Raw genomic sequence first — 22,525 nt, 5'->3', positions numbered from 1 at the left:
AATCTAACTGGGTTGGTCTAATAAAAGATATCAGATTCACCCTAGGAACGTTGTCTGCCTATGTCCTTAGACCAACACGGCTACAACCTACACCCCTGTAATTTCAATCCTTCACTTCAATCCTCTGAAGTGTTTGGCTGCTAGGCAGTTTTGAGTTTGATAGTTATGAATGTATATAAGAGCTGATGAAATGCTGGAATGTAGAACACTGGTTTCTGATTGGTGAATTACTGGTCATCAGGACTACTTTCTAAACAAAGACTTAGAAGCGGGGATGCTTCTGGGTGCTTGACAGAGGTGGGATGCTTGATTTCCTCACTTTTTTTTTTTATCCTGTTTAGATGTCCTTCACCCCACAGACTCATCTTTACAAACCCACTATGAATTTTAAAAATGTACTGGAAAGACTATTATCTACACCCTTTATCTGTATATTGTAACAGGTTTATCATTGCCACATACATATTGTTGTTAGCAGGACAAACTGCAATTGAAAATACATAACTATACGGAAAGTTGCATTTAGCAATTGGCAGAAGCTGTCTTTTTCACTTCTGTGAAAAATAAGAAAAAATATTCACGAAATGATCGGTTTTTATTATAATGCTTCAACACACCACCTGAATAAAGATGTATATCGTCTCTTGTCTAAAATATCATAAATAAAAACCTGCCTTTCTAAAAATACAGCATTATCAGAACAACTCATATTATAAACAGTCTAGCCAATAAATGTATATGTTTTCTATTAACAGTGTACTTGGACTTACATTAATTAATTTTTGACACATTATATAATCTGCCTAAATGGGAACTTTCCTATACCATAGAAAATCATTCCTTTTTCAACTTCTTCCAATATCTTAGTAACATGAGGTATAGGGACTGGAACTATATATTTTTGTAATTAATTTCCTTAAGATAATGTTAGAAACATCAGATTCTTTAAAATATAGATGAATTTCAAGGTGAGCCCGCTAGCAGATGTTATTAATGGCATATGATTTATTGTGACTTAAATCTGATCTGAAACTCATATTATTAGCTGATCTTTTTATAAATTATAATTGCCAACTGCTGAAAATATGCAGAAAGACCACTAATAAACCAGCTTCAGCTTCAAAGAGTAGAATTTCTTTGTGTTTGTCTTTTTGAACACCTGGAGTGTCCTTCAGTATACTAAGTGGCCCTAGCAGTTTATACAGAGGAGCCATTAGGGTATTTATCAAGGAATTTGCTACCATATACCAAAGTACAGATGATATGTTCCACATGGGTAGCAAGGGGACAGTGGGCAAGAAACTTTGCTCCTTTATGGCTTATCTTAACATGGAGAACTTAGTGCCTTTCCCTTCTGTCCAGTGCAAATAAGAAGGCTGTATAAGGCTCAGACTGATATCATGTGGCATAGGTCAAGAGATGAAGCCACTGCTTAAGGAGCAGTTTTGCTATCCCGCAGGACAAGGAACATACATAGTCTCTCGGCCACAGGGCAACTTGCTTACCTGAGGCACAAGCAATCCAGGATCTCCCCATGGAACAAAGCAGAATAGGCTTTCTACTTAGGTCAGTAGGTAAATGCCATGCTTTGACTCAGAAAAAGAATGTGTGTGTATGAATACAGCTTGCCTTACTGTATATCCTATATTTTTCTTTTCTTTTTTCCCTTTGTGCCTTTAAGCATTACTTAATGTTTCTGAAACTCTGCAGCTCCCCATCATCCTGATGTGTTAAATTGTCCACATAAGAGAGACAAACAAGCACTGTATTAGAGATATTATCTACTCAACAAACCTTATCTACCCAACACACCACATTAACATTGCATATTATAACACGTTTGGAATAACTATCCATATGACACTCAAAAGGAACACAGAGTTAAGTTTTTAAGCTAATTTTTTTTGTCAGTGTGTATATACCTAGTGTTTCTTAATAAGAAGCATGTATTTTTAAATGGCATTCAGTCGCCCTCTCTAAGCATATATGTGGAAGAGCCCCCTATCAGCATGCCAGCATGCATGTGGGAATGAAACACAAGGACACCAGCTGCAGCTGTATAATAAAATGTTCAGCAGTGTCTAATGGCAGTGTCAACTCAGGGATCTTCAGATAAACTGTGCATTGTTTCCATCATCCTAATCTTAAAACTCAAACATGTTACATATGAGAACATCACATTTCTAATTCCATTCATTTCAATTGTGTTACTAGATATAACTGAGTGATATCAGAAGTAAACTGACAGCCCATGTTTAAAGTGAAATGCATTGATAATCTGCCTTGCAGTAATAATGAAGATTTATAAAGGGATATGCAAAACTTACCTTCTCGTGAAAAACACATATTTCATATCTGGAAACAACATATTCTTATACAGATAATGTTTGTGTTCTTAGGATCATGAGGAAAGTAGGGCTGGAAGGGACTTCACAAGGTCATCTAGTTTAGACCCATGCTCAAGGCAGAATTGTCCCTGATGATCCTAGCCGAGTGCCTATTCAAGTGTCTTACCTGCTGTTGAATTTCTCTGGATGTTTTTCTCGCATGATGTGGAATCTGTGTGCAATTGAAGCATCCTAACAGGGAAAAAAAATAACACCTGTAAAGCATGTGGGGAAAAGCAAAATACCAAACCCAAACTGTTATCAGTGCATTTAAATGATATAACGTTTTATGCATTTAAGTTGAATTCCTATTTCCATCCAAATGCAGATCAAAACTAATCCTGACTATAATATTAATAACCTAGTAAAGAAGTAATTAATCATTTCCAATATTTGAACATAATAGTAAATATTGAGAATCTGAATAAATTTATATCATGCCACATAACTGCTTAAGTAAATGGACATAAAGATTAACAAAAAAAAATACCAGATTTAAAATAAAGGCTATATTTCTTAACACGTTTTAATGGTTATCAACTAATGAGAACTGATTTTTTTGTAAGAAGATAGACAAAAGGTCAAAAGCAAAAAATTATATTGATTATTAAATCACTGTCGTTTCTTTGGTGATTTAATTCTGATTAAAGCCAGTGATTTAAAATTACTTTGGCTTAAATAAATCCATCCTAATACAAGTATAGGGCAATGTTTCACTACAGTCAAACAAACAAGCAAACAAAAAATACTGACATTGTAAACCTTCATTTTAGCTGAAGTTAGATTCCCAAAATGGAACTTCCAGATCAGAGGCAGGTCCAGCTGTTTTATATAGTCTACTAACTCATGAACACTTTAGGAAAAATGTTAGTTTTTAAATTTTCATTTAATATTTATAATACATATGCACACTGATACACTTAGTTAAATTATCTGATAAAGAGGATGTAAAGAACTTTCAGATTATACATGAAAAACAACAAAGAAAAAGGTAAGCTTTTACACACACACACACACACACACACACTTTAGTCACTGATGATGATGTAACATGGAATAAAGATTTTGAGCAGTAGGCATTTGGCATGGCCAGTCAAACTATTCACAAGTGATATAACTTAAATCACTAAATAAGACCGAAGCGTAGTATCTCAAAAAAGTGCAAGCCCACCCTGCCTTCTACTTTACTTCAGACTAACATGGCTAACTGTCTCTCATCTCAAAAACAGGTCAAAGAAACCTTCAGTTTATACTTCCATGTCATGTATTTTACAAGTACCATGTGCTTTGCAGAAACAGAATATTTTATTAAAAAGTATTTTGCTGCAGTTCATATACATCAGACCAAAGGCTGGGAAGGTGAGGCAACTATAGTTCCACAGGAAAAGAAAAGAAAAGTATAGGTGTTATGAGAGAAGCAACAGTGTTAATAAAAACCAGCTTTATCAGCTTGACCTTTCACCTAAACTGCCATCTGAAATTTCTCTATGGAGCATCTCAAAAATCATTGTTTTGTCTATCTTATCTTATCTTATCCATTCACTAATCACTTTAGTTATAGAAGGTCGCAAAGTTTACATAGCAAACATTCACTACTACATGTGATACTGGAGCTGTAAAACACTTTAAGAATAAAGGGTGGAGGTACACCTTGTAGAATAACTAATGCATAAGCTTTTGTGAGCCAGAGCTCATTTCATGTGACACTATGAAAGGACATGCACATAACAGGTAATCAAATAAGAGACAGTGATTTGAAGACAAAAACAGGGAATGAAGCAGAGAGCAGTGCTGAGAGAGGCAAACAGGTAATAAACCCATAGGGACAAAGGGGGTCAAAAAGGCTAATCCAGGTGATAATCCACAGTCCCTGTTTAAACCATTTTTTACACAATCCCCCAAGAGTGGTTGCATCTACAAGAGATGCTGACTGCGCAGTAGCCAAAAGATACTGCTTAGTAGCACGTCACTGCACAGATAGTACCAATACGCTACTGTGCAGTATCATTAGGCTATTGTGCAGTAGCATCACTTAGAAGATGTTCACTGGCACTACTGCACAGTAACTCCGGTTACTGAGCATTTATTTAGTACTTATTAATACTAGTACTAAATAAATACACAGTAACGACTGCACAGTAGCATCTTGTGTAGATGCACCCATCTACACAAGATCTTAAGCAATGGGCTACCTTAACTCCTAGTCTCAATCAGGCATCAGGCCTTGCAATGGACCCAGATGCATGGTGTTCCCACATCAATACAAAACACAGCAGCATTGAATCAAACAGCACAGATTATAACATTTGAACTTTATTCACCTGACTTCTACCCATGTCACATATGCCATCAGCTGCTTACACCACCTCTCTACCGTCTATATTGGACAGATAGGACAATCAGTACATGAAAGAATGAAGGGAAACTGATCTGATGTCAACTTCAGAAACACACAAAAGGCTGTGGAAGAACACTCAAGCCTTTCGTGGACAATTCATTGCTGACCTCAGAGTAGCTTATACATCAAAACTTTAAAAACGGTAACATTGTGGAACAAGAAATATCCACAGACCAGGTTGTGTAAAGTATGGTCTCAACAGGGATTACAAATTATTATGACCTGTTTTTTCATTTTGTTTTACCCCTGTGTCCCTATGGGTTTATTACGTGTTTGGCTTTTTCACCATTGCAGCCCCTCCTCCCCCGCCCCTACACTCAACAGTTTCCTAGCTTTTGAATTCATAGTTTCACAGTTGTTAGGGGATGGAAGGGACATTACAGATCATCGGGTCCAGCCCCCCCCTGCACTTGGGCAGGAAAGATCATTGGGGTCAGATGACCCCAGCAAGATGAGCATCAAGATGCTTTTTGAAGAAATTCCAAGAGATGCAGTTAGTCATGTTTATAGGAAGTCATGTAGAAGGCAGAGTAGATTTGCACCTTATAGACTAACTATATACATATATATATCATAAACTTTAATGAGCCGAAGCTCACTTCATCAGATGCTGTCAGATGTTCTGTATTCAAATAACTCTATTTGATTGCCATCTCTTTCCACGTATTTTCATTGCATTTGATAAAGTGAGCTTTGGTTCATGAAAACTTAATGCACCTCTGATTTAGTTAGTCTATAAGGTACATCTTCTGCCTGAGTTTACACTAACATGGCTTACTACCTGTCTCCATTTAAGAATAAAATGAGGCTAGCAGTCAAACTTGAGTGCCAATCTCAGAGGAAATACTTTGCTATCTGAAAAAAAAATCACTGCATTAGCCTTAGAAGTAGGGTGACCATATGTGCTGGGTTAGCTGGGACAGTCTGGGATTTCACAGGCTGGTCCCAGCTGGCTATTTGGAATTATGATGGGCATCCTGGAAATGCAGGGGTGTGGGACATAGTCTGGCCAGGAGTTGGAGTGGCATGGTGTACCTTGCAGGTGGGCAGGCAGGTACCGCTGCCTACACAGCAAGCTGTGCCCCTGCCAACTTATGAGAGCGCTTGGAGGAGTGGGGAGGGCAGTGTCCTTGATGTTCCAGATGAATGTCCCAGATGTCCTGGATCTCATTATAATCAGCCTACTTAAAAGGTAAAATCATTGATACATCATCCACACAACAGATACTTCAATGACAGAAAAGTATATATTTTAGCAATTCCTATGGGGAAAAAAGGCCAAAAGGGTTAAATTGTGCTTAACTGTTACATTTCCTCTGTGTTAAAACAAAAGTAAAAGAGAAACCTGGGACAAAATGAATAAACTAGTAGTAGTATATTTGACAGAAACTAGAAAACACTAATCAAAGACTTACTGTCTAATGAATGAAATGAAAAGGCTAATATGCTTACTCATGCATAACAAATGCAAGGCACAAACAAGCTAGGGATCAATGCCCACTGCAGATGGCAAACAGGCAGTTGTTTTTCCGTGGAAGGTTGATTTGATTGAAATTTTCTCCTGCCTGAACATTTTCTGACTCCAAAACAGATCAAGCAACTTAATGAGCTGAGAGGTAAAAAACATAATGCATAAAGATCAATTTTGAAGGGCTAAACACAAGACAGATGCATCCCAGACAAATTTAATGCAAAAAATTGGAGAAAGGCTACAACATTCTTTACCAAGAACGTAAAACTAGATGAACAAGGTTCTTTGGGTAGATGCAATATCTTTTATTAGACCGACTAAATACTTGGAAAAATTGTTCTTTGCAAGTTTTTGGGCACAAACACCCTACTTCAGGCATAGGGAAAGTCTAGATGGGTCACTAATACCTACCTACAGATAGGTTCCAAGACAGGGGAGCTATTGAGGATTGTCTTCAATCTATTGATTGTATCATTCACTATTCTTAAACCAGCTGATTCCAAGTGCTACTCAGTGGTCTTCTGTCACATCCAGTCCTGCTGCCAGGCCTGGCCCAATGTCTGGGTTCTGTATCATAGATGAGCTGGAAGGAGCTTACATTAGCCTCTTGTGAACAGGGTAGCACTTTGTTCTCATCATGATGTATGTTAGCTTTCATTAAAAAAATACATTTAGGCCTTTCATAAGCTGGTGTAAAAAATGTAAACCAACCATAGGGGCTGAAGAAGATCAGCAGCAGGAAGCTGAAGGTGGAGATGAGCATAAGTTCTGCCTCTTACTAAGTGCATCTACACATGCTATTAAGGCACCACAATAAACTCTGGTGCAGTTTATGCTAGAGTTAACTTCTCCTGAATGCAGCATCTACACATGTGCCCAGGATTGCAGCAATTAGAACTACAGTGGAGCAGCCCCAGGCTGGCAGGAGGCATTGGGAAGTTAGCCCTGGGCGTCCGGGTGGCAGTGTCGGGTGGTGAAGGGTCTGGCACAAGCCAGGGATTTGGCCCCAGCTGACTGGGCTGACTGGGTGCAATTAATGGGTGCAATTAACACCGAGCTTGAGCCCATACCCTCCACCTCACAGGAACCCTCTCCATGGTCCTCAGCCCTACAGACTCTGGTGAAACATGTAGCCCCCAGGACACTATTCCCATCCCAGCTGCTATTGGTGTTCTACTCTCACTCTGGCACCTTCTTGCTGCCCCCCTTCCAAATGTGCAGAGCACTACCCAGTCTCCCAACTACCAGCACAGCAGCCCTGCTGCAGCATGACCCACAGCCTGCCCTCCTCCCAATTCTGGTAAAGACTCTGACACTGATTGAGGATGCCGTGCTGCTCAACATGGTATGATTCTAGCCTGTTCCACATGGCCATGACAGAGACCTAGGCACCGGGAGAAATGCAAAGTCTTTTGGGGGATTAGAGGGATGAGAGTGATTGGGGATTAGAAATGAACAGGCTGTACCCACAGGCAGCAGAGTAGGCAGGTAGTGACACCATAATACCTCACCACCCCAAAGCCCTCTGTGCTAGCTTGTCTGCTGCAGACACAATCCACTGCCCCTTCCCCCCCCCCCCAGCTCCTGGAGAACCAGTGACCACTTTGGGCTATCTCTGTGGTCACAGCCCTCTCCCAAGCCATCATGACTGAAAAACCCAGAAGGTGGGTCTGTGGTGCACAGATGAAGGGGTGTGGAGGCCTAGTAATTCACCCCACCCTGACTGTTCAAAGTGCAGGGCCTCAGGCCGCTAATTGCTTAAGAGATTTCTGTCTTTCAGGGTTAGGCAGGCCCTCCCCTCTCCTCTCTCCCTTCCTGGACTGCAGCCAAGGCACCAGCACCCCTGTTTTTTGGCCTTGGGTGGTTAGCAGCTCATCTCCATTCTGTGGGAATAGAAATCTGCCTCATTTACACTTTCCTGCCCTATCTCTTAGGGCTATGCTCAATGACTGGGTGAAACTGAGCCTTAACACAGCTGCCCATGGCATTGGCACTAAAACAACTTCCCCTTCTCCCTTTCACTCACAGAAAGGCACTACAGCAGTTTTTTGAACTCTGCAGACAAAGTGTAAAAATCAGTACAAGTGACAGTGCTCTGCACCCTACCCTAGTTGGCAGCACCACTGGGCCAGGTGGCAGAAAGGACACCAAGGTCAAGGACAGGAGATAACACACAGCTATCTGTGAAAACCACTACAGCAGGAACAAATAAAAAAGCCCTTGCCAAACAACCCTTCCCCCTCCCTCCCTCCCCGTCTAAAGCACAGATGTGATGGCAGAAGTCCCATGTAGGAACCATTGTCGCAGCCAGTCTGGTCATGCTGCCAGAGTGACTCCTGAGTCATGCATCTGGAGATGCTTGCAAGTGACAATTCCAAATCTCATGGCACAAGCAGTCACTGTAATGACCACTCATGTCACTCCCCACCCGCCACCCCAAAATCATGGTCCCATCCCAGTCCCAGACAGTGCCCCCCTGCACCCTGTTCCCTGAAAGCAAGGCAACCCCAACCCCTACCTCCTCCTGGTGTATTCAAAACAAAAGAATGGTGCTCAAAAGCCAAGGGCAGTACATGGCAGGACTCTTATTAGACAACTGGGATGTGGGTCAGACCACGCGTTCGGTATCACATCAGTAGTTGTGGTGATTGTGAATGTATCCATGAGTATCAGATTATTATAGTGGAGTCACAGGTATCACATGACCTAGACTCACAACCTGGGCTTTCCCTGCATGCCTTCAAAGCAGATGGCCCCCCTCTAGCTGTCAAACATCTCCGAGGGGACCACGTCCTGAAGCAGGAGTAGGGTGTATTGGCTGGCATTCCCCTGGGAATAGTGGTAAAACTTTTCCCTCCAGGCCTGGCCAAACATCACCAGGAAAATGTCAGGAGCAAAGTACCACTCCTGCATAGGGAGTGTAAGGGAAGGATGGGGGGAGACAGTGGTGTAGGAGCTTCCTGGAGTGTTGAGTCCCTGCCCACTCTGAGGATGGTCTGAGTTCCTGTGGGACCCTGTGTTCCTAGACCCTCTGAGGGAGCAGAGCAGGTGCCTACTATGGTTTCTGGATAGGGACACAGCCCCTTGCTCCCCAGCATCTCATCCCAGTCCTGCTGCAGGGCCTGGACTTTGGGCCTGGACACCTGGGATTCTGAACTTTGTTGTGCGAGGTGGAGAGCAGTGGCATGGCTTCCAGGCCTGGGAGGTGGCAGGAGGGTGGAAAGGGCCAAGACAGAGGACTTGCCATAGCTACCTTGCCATCTCCATATGATTGCCCAGACGAGTGCTGAGAAGGTCCAAGATGCCTGCCTTTATACTTAATGTTATCAGCAAAAATTGCAACATCAAACAAAGGCTCTGTCTCCCCTGTCAAACTGCAGAAACATCACCTGTGTGAGGGAAGACAGTGCTTAGAGGACACAATGTCAACTCAAAGGCAGGGGGGCCCAAGGCTGCAGAGTGCATGAGGGATGTCTGTAGGAGGCATCAAAGAAGTGAGGAGGAGATGCTGCAGGCCTTGGTCATTGCCTCTGAATGCCAGGCTGACTTCTGGAGCTTGTTGCTGTGGGTCTGGCATGAGGAGAGACTCTAGATGTGAAATGGGGGACATCCTCAAGCTGAGGGATGCTTCTACATAGGTTAGTGAGATGCAGGAATTGGGGCTCAAAATAGCCACCCACTCTTCTGAGGAGGTTCCTTTTTCTCTGCAGAGTTGGCAGAGTCCCAGCGCCAAGACAGGGCATGTATGGACAAGGTCCTGGACCACTTTGCGGCCATTTATGACACCCTGGCCCTGACTGGTGCCAGCACTACCTCCTGCAGAGACCCCATAGCCTCCTGAACTGGTTATGGGCCCTACTTGCTCTTTCCTGTTGATGTTCTGGAGTGAGTGGTGGGCTTATGTACTGAGTTGTAAAAATTAGGTGCTGTCATGCTTTCCTAGTGGCACAGTTTTGGAATGCTGGAGTGTTTCTCTTATAGCAACTGACTCACCTCTGGCATTAATAAACCCCACTTGCAGCTCAGGAGAGTGAACAACAGATAACTCTTCCCTACTTTCAGAGCAGGCTGGAAACAGTAGCATACAGAACTGGTCAGAGACTTGATCACTGTCTACTATAACCACACACCTGTGCATGGAGTCAGCCTAAGGATTTCAGGGAAAGTTTGTATAATGATTATTTAAGAGAGAAACCATATGTATTTGTTCAATTCACATCAAAAGTGCATACGCTAGCTCTCTGCTTCCCCTAGCTCTGGTAGAAGGCTCATGATATGGATGTCATAAGACAAAAAGAATATGGATAGGATTGCTAAGTATTGATTCCTAGTTGTTATACACAGTGGGTGCATCTACACATACACTTTACTGCAGTTTCCTAATTAGCTGTGCAGTAAAGCATCACAGTCTATACATGCGCATTAGGGCTGTGCGAAACAGCACTGTTTCATTTCAACTTCTGTTTTGCCGTTTTGAAGGAACAGTGTTAATTGCAAGGCTTGGGACCAGCACTGTTGGGTCGGATTCCTTAGTGGCCGCTGCCATCAGCAGACCTTGTGTTCTGTGGCCCCTGGGGACCTGCTTCTGGACACCTGGTTCTCGCACTGTTCCAGGAACTTCTTGTACCTCTTCCCCTGGTGGGATCCCCACTAAGGACTCCTCCTGTCCTCTGGCTGTACTTTCCATGCGCACAATGGCAAAGGCCTTGTTCATGGCAAGGAAGTGGGACAGCTTCAAAGAAAGGTCCGCCCTAGACTTTTTATTGGTGTCATCTTCATCCATTTCATCAAGGTCTGGCACTGCATCCAATCCCTGTTGTGCACTGCACTTACATTTGCTGGGTAGTGTACTTCAACACATCCATGTTGCGGTGTCCTTTGTGGAGTGTTGCTGCCGAGTCTCCTCCTTACCCAAGATGATGACAAGATCTGTCTCCCTGTAGTCCCACTTGTGTAACCAGGATCGGGCAGTGGAGGAGGACAGGATGGTTTCTTCCACGGTCTGCAGTGGTCTTGATAGGGTCTTGGCATCCACAAGTGGATGAGGGTCTGGCTGTGAGCACCTGGATGGATGGATGGATGGATGGATGGATGGATGGATGGATGGATGGATGGATGGATGGATGGAGTGTGCATGTAGGTATGGGTCTCAGCATGTGGCTCTCCTTACTCTAGCCGGATGTGGCCACTGCTCCAGAGTGACTGAGGCTACACTGGCCAGGCCACCCCCACAACCTCAGATTTCCAGGGGCTTCCAGATGACCCCTCATGATTCTGGCAATGCCCCAGCCTGGGAATTTCCAGTGTCCTCTACCTGCAACATTGAAGCAGATGGCTATGCTCCACCTGTTCCTGAAGTTACCAGGATATATACCTGCTTGCTCTGGCTTAGCTGCTCAGTGACCCTCCATCTTTGGACTAAAAAACCCTTGCAGCACCCCAGTTGCACATGGTTCAGGTACCTAGCAGCAGTGGCTGAGCCATGGAGGTCACCTTCATGTAGGCCCAGTCCCTATGTCCTCCCCTCCCCCCACCCCTTACCCATCAGAGGCAAGCTGCCCACACTGCCCAGGTATGGGAGGGTGTTTATGCTGGGGTCCAGGTCACAGAGTGTCTGGCTCTCGCATCTGAGATACATTGTGTAGGTGCCAGGGTCAGAGTCCGTGGGGGCGTGCCCAAGCATTGGGGTTCTCCTGGATTCAGTGTTGGGGTCTATGGTTCAGCTGAAGCAGCTGAGTGCAGGCCATGTGCTGACACTTCCCTATGAGGGAGGGTTAGGGAGGGGCACAAAGTGAGTTGGGATGCAAGAAGACAGTGATCTAACTTGAATTGAAGCAGTACAGAAATTCAATGCATAGATCTAATCTAAATCTATCTGAATTGAGTCTATCTTAGACTGCTTGAGCCATTTTTAGACTGGTCTATGTGCACTGAACTTCTGTACAATTACAGGTTTAGATCAATTTACATTTGCTTAGACAGGTCTAAATATAATGTCTGTACATGCCCTAACTCTGCCTTACTTTCTGCCCCCTTTATAATAGTAGTGGAAATATCTATCCTGAGTCAACACAAAATATCAACACTTGACTACAAGATCTCTAGCAAGAAAAACAAATCCTTTTCTGTCAAGTCTATAGGTTTGCACTGCAGATAACACTGAATAGCAAACTTTTATTACCAAGAGTTATTCTAAGCAACTAATGAGTTGATTTAGGGAATGACACCCTGGACATTATTACAATTCTTCAATAATAGTATACTAATAACCTAATGTCTACTCGACTTCCTGTTTAATACAGACAATTTTTTCTTTTTTTTTATGGTCATCTACATGTTATATCAATATAGCAGCCCAGACTGATCAAGTCTTTTTTTCTTTACCTCTCCTGCCACAGACGATGGAACCAATCTAACCTGAAAGCAATTTTCTTCTTGTACTTTTTCCACTCATTTAGATTGTTGCTAGGGTAGTGAACTCATAGGGTAGTGAATGGGAATTTGGAATCAGAAATTAAGTAACTGATAGGAATTTTGATTAATATAAATCCTAGTTTACCCTAACTTTTACAAAAAACAGGAATACTTCTACTGTATCTTGGGTTGCACTCGTTAGGCACACTCCTAAAAGAAACGCATCTTTCTGTTACCTTTAGAAAGCGTTGCCCTACACACATGCAAGCACACATGCACAGTAAAGTACACAAACATGCATGTTCTCATACACAGAGTCTTAATCCAAGCCATCCCCAAATTTTAAACGGCTGGACAATCCTTACCTACATCTTATTCAGGTTTGGTTTAAACCTTGACAGTAAAAACGAGATAGGGAATGGACAGAGCATATCTGAATCTACTCCTAGGAAATGGAAAAAATATTTTAATTGAGCTGGGACATTTCTCAAAGTGACCTGCCAAGAAGAAAAGGAGCTTAAGTTGCTACACCTCTTTAATACCTTATGATTGACTTACACATATATATATTCATCTTTTTAATGGGTATTAGCATTACCGGAAAGCAATCTGAAGCAGTCTTTTCAGAGAAGTAACCTTATACGTTGTGAATACCCTTATAGAAAGATTAATGCATTTAATGTATGTCTTTCTATAAGCTTGGTATGATTAAAATCTCCATTAAATAATAATTTTATGCTAGTGAACAAACAAATGATTGATGTACATCTTCTTTGGATACAAACAATCTCATTTTTTTTTTTCTAAGATGCTTCTTTAATTAAGGCTTAATGGATCCAGGAGGCTAGGAGGATTAAGAGATAATTCAGTAACCTGTAATCTTTGGGATCAGAATGCAAATATAACCTGAACAACCAGTTTGCACTTATCAATTTTATTTTTAATGTGGAATGATCAAGAAACATAAAAATCAGAGAAACAACAATTAAAGGAGACCTGCTACAGAGAATCTATTAAAAATAATTTCTACTTCATGTGATCCTCTTTTTCATGGTCTAAAAAGAGTCATTACAAAAATCTACTAAAGATGCTTATTTTCTTAAGGGCAGAAAAATCTTCCAACTCAGGACCTGTTTTTTTTTTTTAATAGTTTCAGGGTTCTTTGGGTAAATATGATATCTTTTATTAGACCAACTCAAATAGTTGGAAAAATTCTTCTTAGCAAGCTTTCGGGTATAAATACCCTAGATCAGGGTATTTATGCCTGAAATAGTTTAATAGTTACACATTTTCAAAAAAAAAAAGTTAATGAAATGGAGTGACTTAAGAGTACAGAAAGGTATTCAACCCCTAGAGCTTATGAAAGGTTCTAGTAAAATTCTATGCCTGCAAAAGCCAGGCAGGTTTGAGATAAAAAATAACCAATTTACACGACAACACCACAATTTCAGTAAAATATTCCTCAAGTCTTTCCTGGATTGATTACCTGTTGTGTGTCTACACTTCCAGGACAAATTCAGGAGTGCTTGACATTAAGCTATTTCCAGAAACAATGATATTCTTTACAATACCAGCACTAAGGTGACCATTCTTAAAAAAAAATCCTTCTAGTTGTAGAAAGATAACCAATTCAAGTGATACTCTACATATTAAGTACACCTTAAAATGCTTTGGAATAAATAACACCTCTGCAATCAGAATGAAATGTATATGTACACTTTTAGTATTTATAAGTGTTTGACAAATGAAAAGAGATGTATATTTGGAAGGTGTAAAAGCTTTTTGTTTAATCTTTGACTTTATGTTTGAGTAATAGTGAATTAAAACCCTTCATGCAGCCAAAGTAAAATTATTTTTCAGGATGGGAGGTGTTTATTGAAAACAAAACAAAACAAGAAAACAGAACAAAAAAAACCCTGCTGTCCTGCCTGCGTGCAGAGACCTTAAGACTTCTAGGGGATATGCGTGTACATTTTCACAATGGCATAGATCTCACTTACCTGTCTATATGAATCTATTGGAACTGGAAGCTACAGCAACTATGTGGCCAACAAAGAGTGGTGCAACATTCACGTATCAGTCAGACAGCACAGATATATAAGAAATTCTGGCATCATGACCATATGTTGCTTGGTAACCTTTAATATATTAAACAAATATCACTGTGGTAAACCTATCATAGTGATTCTGTTAACTGCTGATGAAGAACTATGCTGAAAGTAGCCCAAAATTATTTTACTCAGTGATCCTGAGCAGGATTCAATCAAGGTCACTGCTCAAACTGAAAATCCATATAAACAATACAATGCAATATAAACAGCTGCTACAGTAGCTGTTCTTGTAGGGAAAAAACAATGTATGTGTGGCTTACGTGTGCATAATCAGGAAAAGGGCAGACAAGCAGATTCCACCCAGCTTGCTTAGTAAGGCCAGGTTTAAGCAAATATGTTAATACAAGACAAAAAGTGTGCAGTCCTCTAAGCACCACAATTTTGTGGAAGTGCAGGTTACCACCACAGCAGAAAATTTAGAGAAAAAGAAGAATCTGGGGTATGGGCTGTCATTTGTGTGTGCAGTACTTTCATGGAACTATAAATCCAATCTTCCTTGGGTCTCTAAAGCTTATTTGAACAATCCTTCCAGCAGTAGGACACTGATAGCCATTGTTCCTTTGATTTACATATGGCGACTTAGGGTGCTATGCTTCATAGTTGTGTAACAGTTGATTGTGTGGTTTTAGTTATAGGTTAAACAAGGATTTGTATAGGATGGCTTGGATAGGGATGATACTGCCTCAGGGCAGGGGTTGGACTAGATGGCCTCCAAAGGTCCCTTCCAATCCTAATTTTCTATGATTCTATGGGACAGGGAACGTCATTTGTTTGTGCAGCACTTTACCCAGTGGAACTCAGTGTGGTCCCGTCCTTCAAGCACTGTCATGATATGTCAAATGACATAGGCACCAACTTTGTTTTCTGCCAGTGAGTGCTGCAGATGTAACCCCTCCCCTCAAAAAAACCCAAACAATTTAAAACCATGCTGAGCCCTGCACGTGCCCAGAAAAGGCAGCACATTACTTCAACCTGGCTCTGCAGCATCTTTAAAGATCAGGTGCTTTAGTGGGGCTTTTCTGGCACTTTTATTATCTAATAGCTGATTGAATCAGCTTAGCTAAAAGAGCCAAAAGGCCCTACTGAAGTGCTCGATCTTTACAGACACCACAGAGCCAGGCTGAAGTAATGTGCTGCTTCTTCTGATAAAGCGTTTTTAAAAAAAATCTGCAAGCATGGCTCCATAGGTGCTGAGCACCTGCTAATTTTTTTTCAATGGGTGCTTGAGCCCCAGAGCACCCATGGAGTTGGTGCCTATGTCAAATGATAACAACAATAATAAAAATAGCAATAGCAACCATAAAAAGCTGTCATGTAAAAATAAAAAAATTGTCTCTCAGGTCAGAAGGCTATCAGTGGAAATATGAGAAATAAAAACTTAATTGCATACACATCTTTTTATGACTTCTGACTTAAAATAAAATAAAATAAAATAAAGCTGCTTTTAATCACTTTAGACCTTGGGTAAAACTAACACTGAAAACTCCCCCTTGATCTCCAAATTGTACTTTATATCACCCACCACTCAATTCAATACATTTATTTCTTTGATAAGGCTGGATTTTAAAATCTCATCAGATTTTTCCTTAGCAACTTCTCAGCACTTGCTAGTCAAAGCCCTGGCAACAGAGCATTGTTTTTATGCATATTTACATTATCCATTTGTTTCCATAGCAGATATTTATTTTTATAAGAAGCATGCAACCACTGGAATGTCTCTCATTGATCTACAGTCTGAAAAGAGATTTTTCCTCTTAATTGAAAAAAGGTGGCACATGGGTCACAGCTTCCTCATTCACTGTTTTTCCATTTGAAATTAAACTGTTGTGTGTTGTAATATCATTTATTATAATGAAGTAATCTGTCCTGGGCAAACAACTTTTAGAAGTCAAAGATCTTGGCATCAAAGATAGCTATCATAGCATTATATATATAATTATGTACTGTATAGCTCACAAAAAAATTACATTAAAAATAAAGGTTGGTTGTTATGATTCAAATACAGTTGTCTCTTCTTAGTAATTCATTTTAGAATTCCAAAACCTCCTTTTTTATACCCCATATGTCTACCCTTTGCTCTCTCAAAAATTTGATGTCCTTAGCTTACTCTGTCATGACACACAGCTCAAAATTTTGCCTGTACCTATACCACTACATCCCCATTTAACTGAGGTGTCTCTTTCTATTTTTCATTATCTTTTAGTCTTCTACCTACTATCCCAATTCAAAATTTACCCCAAATATTAGACAGGCCCTCTTCTTTACTTCAAGACTTACCTTTCTTTCTCCTGATGATGCACTCCTTTGGTTTCAAAATTCTTCCTTTAGGAAGATGAGTAAGTCTCTTATGAGTACTCTGTTCATCATTGTCTGACAACGGTATATAATTGACATTATTGATACTGCCCTTTCTCACCATCTGTTCTAACTTACTGGTGATAGGTGAGTCAAACTATCTTTTTGTCTTAAAGACACTGTACTAAATAGAACTTCATTCTAGTATACTTTCTAGATAAAAAGTATTAAACTAGAATTAAGGTTGATAAACTTCAAGGTAAAAGTGACAGGAATACTGCATAACTCACCCTGAAAAAAGCTATAAGCTATGGGAATTCAAAGTTAAGATAAAACATTACAATAAAATCCAAACATGTTGAGATACAGAAACTGAAAGATGAAGCACCAAACTTAACCACCCACTGTACTGACTCCGCAATCATATAGTTATTGCAACATATTTTTTAAAACACATTTGATTACCTCCTTCTCCTCACTGTTCATCCCATTATTAAAGGATAGAGTAAAGGTTCTTTGTATTTCTCATCTGGTAGAGTAGATTTGGTGAAACAAATAGATTTTAAAAGAAACATGGAAAATACACGGTAGTGGTTATAATTTTTTCATAAATGAAAACTACTTCAAAAGCAGCTGAAGAAAAATGTGATTCAACAGAAAATTTTATTAAGAACGGATTGGGCTATTTCAAAATAGATGTCATCTCCGCTTGTGCTCAATGTGAAGGAGATCACAAATGTTCCCAGTAAGCATGATCAATGTTTCCCACTGAGAACAACTGGGGTAAACGACCAGCAGTCCTTACATAAAATGGTGGCCCTTATCAAATTATGGCCCCCCATCATTCTGATTAAACCGTGGCTTAACTTTCATTATACTCCAAATTTGTCATTTCTAAATGGATACGCTATATTTTTCATTATACTTATAAAACAATTGAAGCTCTTCTTTAAGTGCAAATCTCAACATGCCCATACGTTACAGACTTATTACCTGCAGATCCATAAACATTCCATGAAATATTCCTACCATTTCTCAGAATAATTTTTTAATTTAGGGTATACATGGAAGTACTTTATATCAATTACTCTTCAGTAGAAAAGTATAGCCAGCACAGAAATGGCTATTAGAAAGATGGGATTCAATTTTTTTTTTTAAATGAATGTAATTAGATGTCATTTCACTGAGCATTTAGGGGCCGAAATAGACACTTGGTATGAAATGCAAGATCCTATATTCCAGAAAATGTAAGACATGTTAAGGATGACTGAAAGAGTTTAAATATAGATAACTGAGAAAGGGTTAAAGCTAGCCATGTTTCTATTAAATCAATACTGTCCATAGTATCAGATATGAGACTTATACTTCATGATAGGTGTAGTCAAATTCTGTAAAATCGATTTAGTTGCACTTTCCTGATGAAGCAAACCAACTACTCTCTATATCTATTTTGAATAATTTAGATATGCAAAAGAAAACAACAAAAAACCCCCAAATTTTGCGCAGATTATCTGCCCAGTGATTGGTATGCAGAGATTATATAGTACTTATTTTTGTCATCTTTTGATATTAAAATGTATTGAGGTTAATATTCCTATTGATTTATCCTGAAGACAGATTCTATTGTGTGACAAGGCAATAAGTCACAGGTCACACTATCTGAATGTTTTTAAATGGAAAGCAACAGAAATTTGTCTTTTGCTATATTCGGCTGACTAATAACTAAGTATTGAAAAGGAATAACAGTAGAATCTATTTAAATTGCTCTCTTTCGTGTAAGTTGCTAAAGAAAACATAGTGGATCGAGTAAACTAATCTTACATCTTATAACTATACAAGGTTATTTCACTGCTGAAGAATCTCAGAACAAAGGGACAAAGTCTGCCCTTGGGTGGGCCTATGGGATACTACCATTCTCAGTGAACTCTTTGAGTATGACAATTTACAGCTAGCATATTCAGTTCCTATGGAGGTAAAATGCCAAAATCACAACAGAACTACAGTGGTGCCAGAAAGTAAGGAGAAACTGGCACTGCTGCCACTTTCATGCCACATAGCAGAGAACTGGGTAGGCCCAAAAATCAATGAGTGTGTGAATATAAGTCTGTGAATTTACATACATCCATTAGCCAAAAACTTCAGGTCTGTTTTTCTGTTATTTTAATCATACTCTTTATGATATTGTCTGGATAGACATAATGAACCTCAGTTGTTCCAACAACTTACTACTAATGTGCTTTGAATCTGCAACACAAGGGCCCTATCCTCTGCCCTAAACTGTCCGGGACAATTCCATTAATTAATCCATATATCAGTCCACTGCACAAGGTCTCCTTGGAAAAACTAGTGCCAAAGAATTATTGTTTTTACTAGTGCCATGCTTGGTCTTCACCTCCTGAAGTACACTGATGAAGAAATCAGCAAGCCTCCTATGTTTTCATACTCTACTCCTCTCCACTCTTGGGCTTTCTTTTTTAAATATAAAGATATGAATCCCTCTGTCAAAAGCATGAGAGCCAAAAAAACCCCTCATTTGCAATCCAGTTTCTAAAGATAGGTGTCTACAACCCTGTTTTAGGAATCTACAAGAATGCCAGTGTTTCAACAGGGCACAAATCCAGAACCCTATGATTGCACATGCAAATGAAGTATTTGAGTGCATAAATGGTCGAGTACATACCAAGCTTGTCACTTATTGTACAACTATTACAAGTTTTGTGCAGAGCGAGAAGCTTCTACCATTCTGAAAATCTGACTTGAAATGCCAATTTCAGCACCTGGGTAACAATACAACAATCCATCTCTATTCAGTAAAACAGCACAAAAGCACCTCTTCAGTTTAGATGTATACCCAGGTCCAATTACCTATAAAGAAAATGATCTGCATAGGGCAGAGAAACCATTCCTGATGTAGATTTTATACATGCATGTTACAGACTAGATTAAACCCCAGTGATGTAACTGATGTCATAAATCAAAGGAGAACCTTTTGTTTAAATGTAGGGTTAGTCGAAACAGTCCTGAACTTTTGACCTGAATAAGCCACATTGCACAAGGCTGCAAGATGATACTAGATTTTATAAATTTGCAAATCAAAATGTACATGTTTGTAAGGCACTGTTTTGCCTCAACACCTCTGATAATGTAATGAATGTTAAATGACAAGCTAGTATTCTCAAATTTGCTGCACAATAAGCAGACACTTGTCTTGCCAACGCTTGTAATAAAGTTATCTTTGTAATTACAGTATAGATAACTGTTGTTCAGGTTAATTTTTATTCAGATATAAGCATTACATCCATGCCATTGGAAGTCAGTTACTATTTAAGAACATTCAAATTGTTATAACTATTTGGTACAATATAAGAATTAATAATAACAATCTCAAAGCAGTAATTGATTTTTACTGTAGGAGTAAATAACACCTAGGAAAAAAACCAACAAAATTTAGAGATCAAACCTTTCCAAATACCTTGCATTTTGATGGTGAACTTTGTAGTTTAAGCCCATCTCTAGTTTCATGATAACCCTGTAACAATCTTCATTGTTCTGTCCTCTTCAGTTTGAAATGTACACTACTAAGGCACTCACCATAATGGTATTTGAAACACACAAGACATTTATTTCTGAACAACACAATGAAAAATGTTTAAGTTGCAGTAGCTTGCAATTGAAAAGAACTCATGTCAATAATCCCCAAAGGGAAATACAATGGGCAAAGACTCCCTTTCATTCATATACTATTTGTCACAAAACATGCTGCCACTGGAATAAGAAACATTTTTTCCTTTTATGTTTACTTCAGTAAAAATACTCACTCTGTTAGAATTACTAAAGTATCATCCACAACAATTTCACTGTTATTGCACAAATTGTAAATTATGCTTTCTGAATTATGGATGGAATTTTTAAAAGGCTCCCATTTTTATAGTCTTTTGAAAGGACAAAGAAATCTATAAAAAACCAAGATTACAATTTCAGCATTTAAAATCTACACAAAGTAATTCAAACAAATGTTATGACATTTAAGATAATGAAACCCTTCATTTTTGCCAGTATGTCCTACTTCACATATAAGGAGTCAGAACAGATGTCCAAATACTGTAATGCCAAAAGAAAGTTGGGGCATATCTTGATTAATATCCTCAGAGCAGTCCATGGTGTCTCTTTAAAACTGGCATGCATTACTTCAAAACATCTATTCAAAATCCATTCTAGGAAACACAGCTAGACAAAGTGTTCCCAAGACAAAAGGAAAACAATAAAGCTCTGTATAACCCTTTTAGCAATGTAAGCTGCATATTATCGACAGACCATTCATTGCAATCAGCAAATGATTAATTGCAAATTTGTTGCTAAATTGACCACGAAAAAGACAAGCTTCAGGGTACTGTTAAAGAGGAAAAACTTATGTTAAAAATAATTGAGGACTTTTTGTAGTGAATTAATTCTAATCAATACCCTGGTTGACTACACAGTGGAATAATGACTTCCTTAAATAGCAGAGATACCATTATTGAGGACATTCAAATTAATATTTAACCTAGTGCCTTGCATTTTTTTTACCTACTGAAACAGCATTTTTCTAACCTCACCTTTAACAATTAAATGATTTACCTATTATCAACTGCAGCACACAACAGGTTTTCATAGTTTCTAATGTACATCAGCCCGGGGAGCATAGTAGTCAGAGCAACATTCAAATATCTGAGAGAACAAGCAATAAGGCTTGTTCATACCAGTTTATAATCATTGTTCCAAATGTTTTCTAAACATGAAGCATGGCAAGGAAGCAATGAAAGGAATAAAGGCCATATCTCCAATATATGTCTCTCTACATGTTACAGGTATTAAAAAAATTACCTTGAAGAGCGACAGGTGCAAAGTAGGCATCACACCATAAAAAGTTCCAACAACCTTTAAAGTTAGACCTTGAAAATGTGTACTAACTTTATAGTTAGGAAGCATGATTGTGTGGATCATGCATTAGATCCCATTGCGCCTATACCTGCATGTGTAGAGGGGCTCACAGTCTTCCCCCAACAGTGCTGCATCAGTCAGGCATGTTAAAGGGTGTGATTGATCCGTGATTAACATGGCTGCTTGACTGCAGCTCCTATTGCTGATGTAGGTATCCCCAGAATAATGAATTTTTACTGGTATAGCTTACTTGAAGTTCTTATTAAGGCAAAATCCCCATTGATCAGTATGAAACTTTGAGTGTGCTTAAATGATTTCCTTAGAAAGGGTGGACTGAAGCATATTCTTAACTGTTTCCTGAATCAGAGTCTTGTTCTGTTTTGTTATGGGGTTGCTCATTTAACTACTTAACCATGTGCTTAACTTTAAGCATATGATTAGTCCCACTGACATCAGTGGGGTATGTCACACATGTCACATACTTAAAGACAGATATAGACTGTAATACCTTGACATTTTCCCCTAATTA

At 39.5% G+C, this 22,525-nt stretch overlaps 1 protein-coding gene across 1 annotated transcript in view; it reads right to left on the bottom strand.

The window, feature by feature from the left end:
- DGKB (diacylglycerol kinase beta) overlaps positions 1-22,525 on the bottom strand; it is a 620,162-nt gene that overhangs the window by 226,350 nt on the left and 371,287 nt on the right. Inside the window, exon 20 of the mRNA XM_059728962.1 lies at positions 2,515-2,579. Within this exon, the coding sequence (XP_059584945.1) occupies positions 2,515-2,579 (65 nt within the window). The remainder of the gene's footprint in view (positions 1-2,514; positions 2,580-22,525) is intronic.

Source organism: Alligator mississippiensis, chromosome 5 (assembly GCF_030867095.1).
Source record: "Alligator mississippiensis isolate rAllMis1 chromosome 5, rAllMis1, whole genome shotgun sequence".
Taxonomy (NCBI): domain Eukaryota; kingdom Metazoa; phylum Chordata; order Crocodylia; family Alligatoridae; genus Alligator; species Alligator mississippiensis.
Note: the sequence above shows the minus strand (reverse complement) of the source record. Positions and strands in the feature narration are given on the sequence as shown.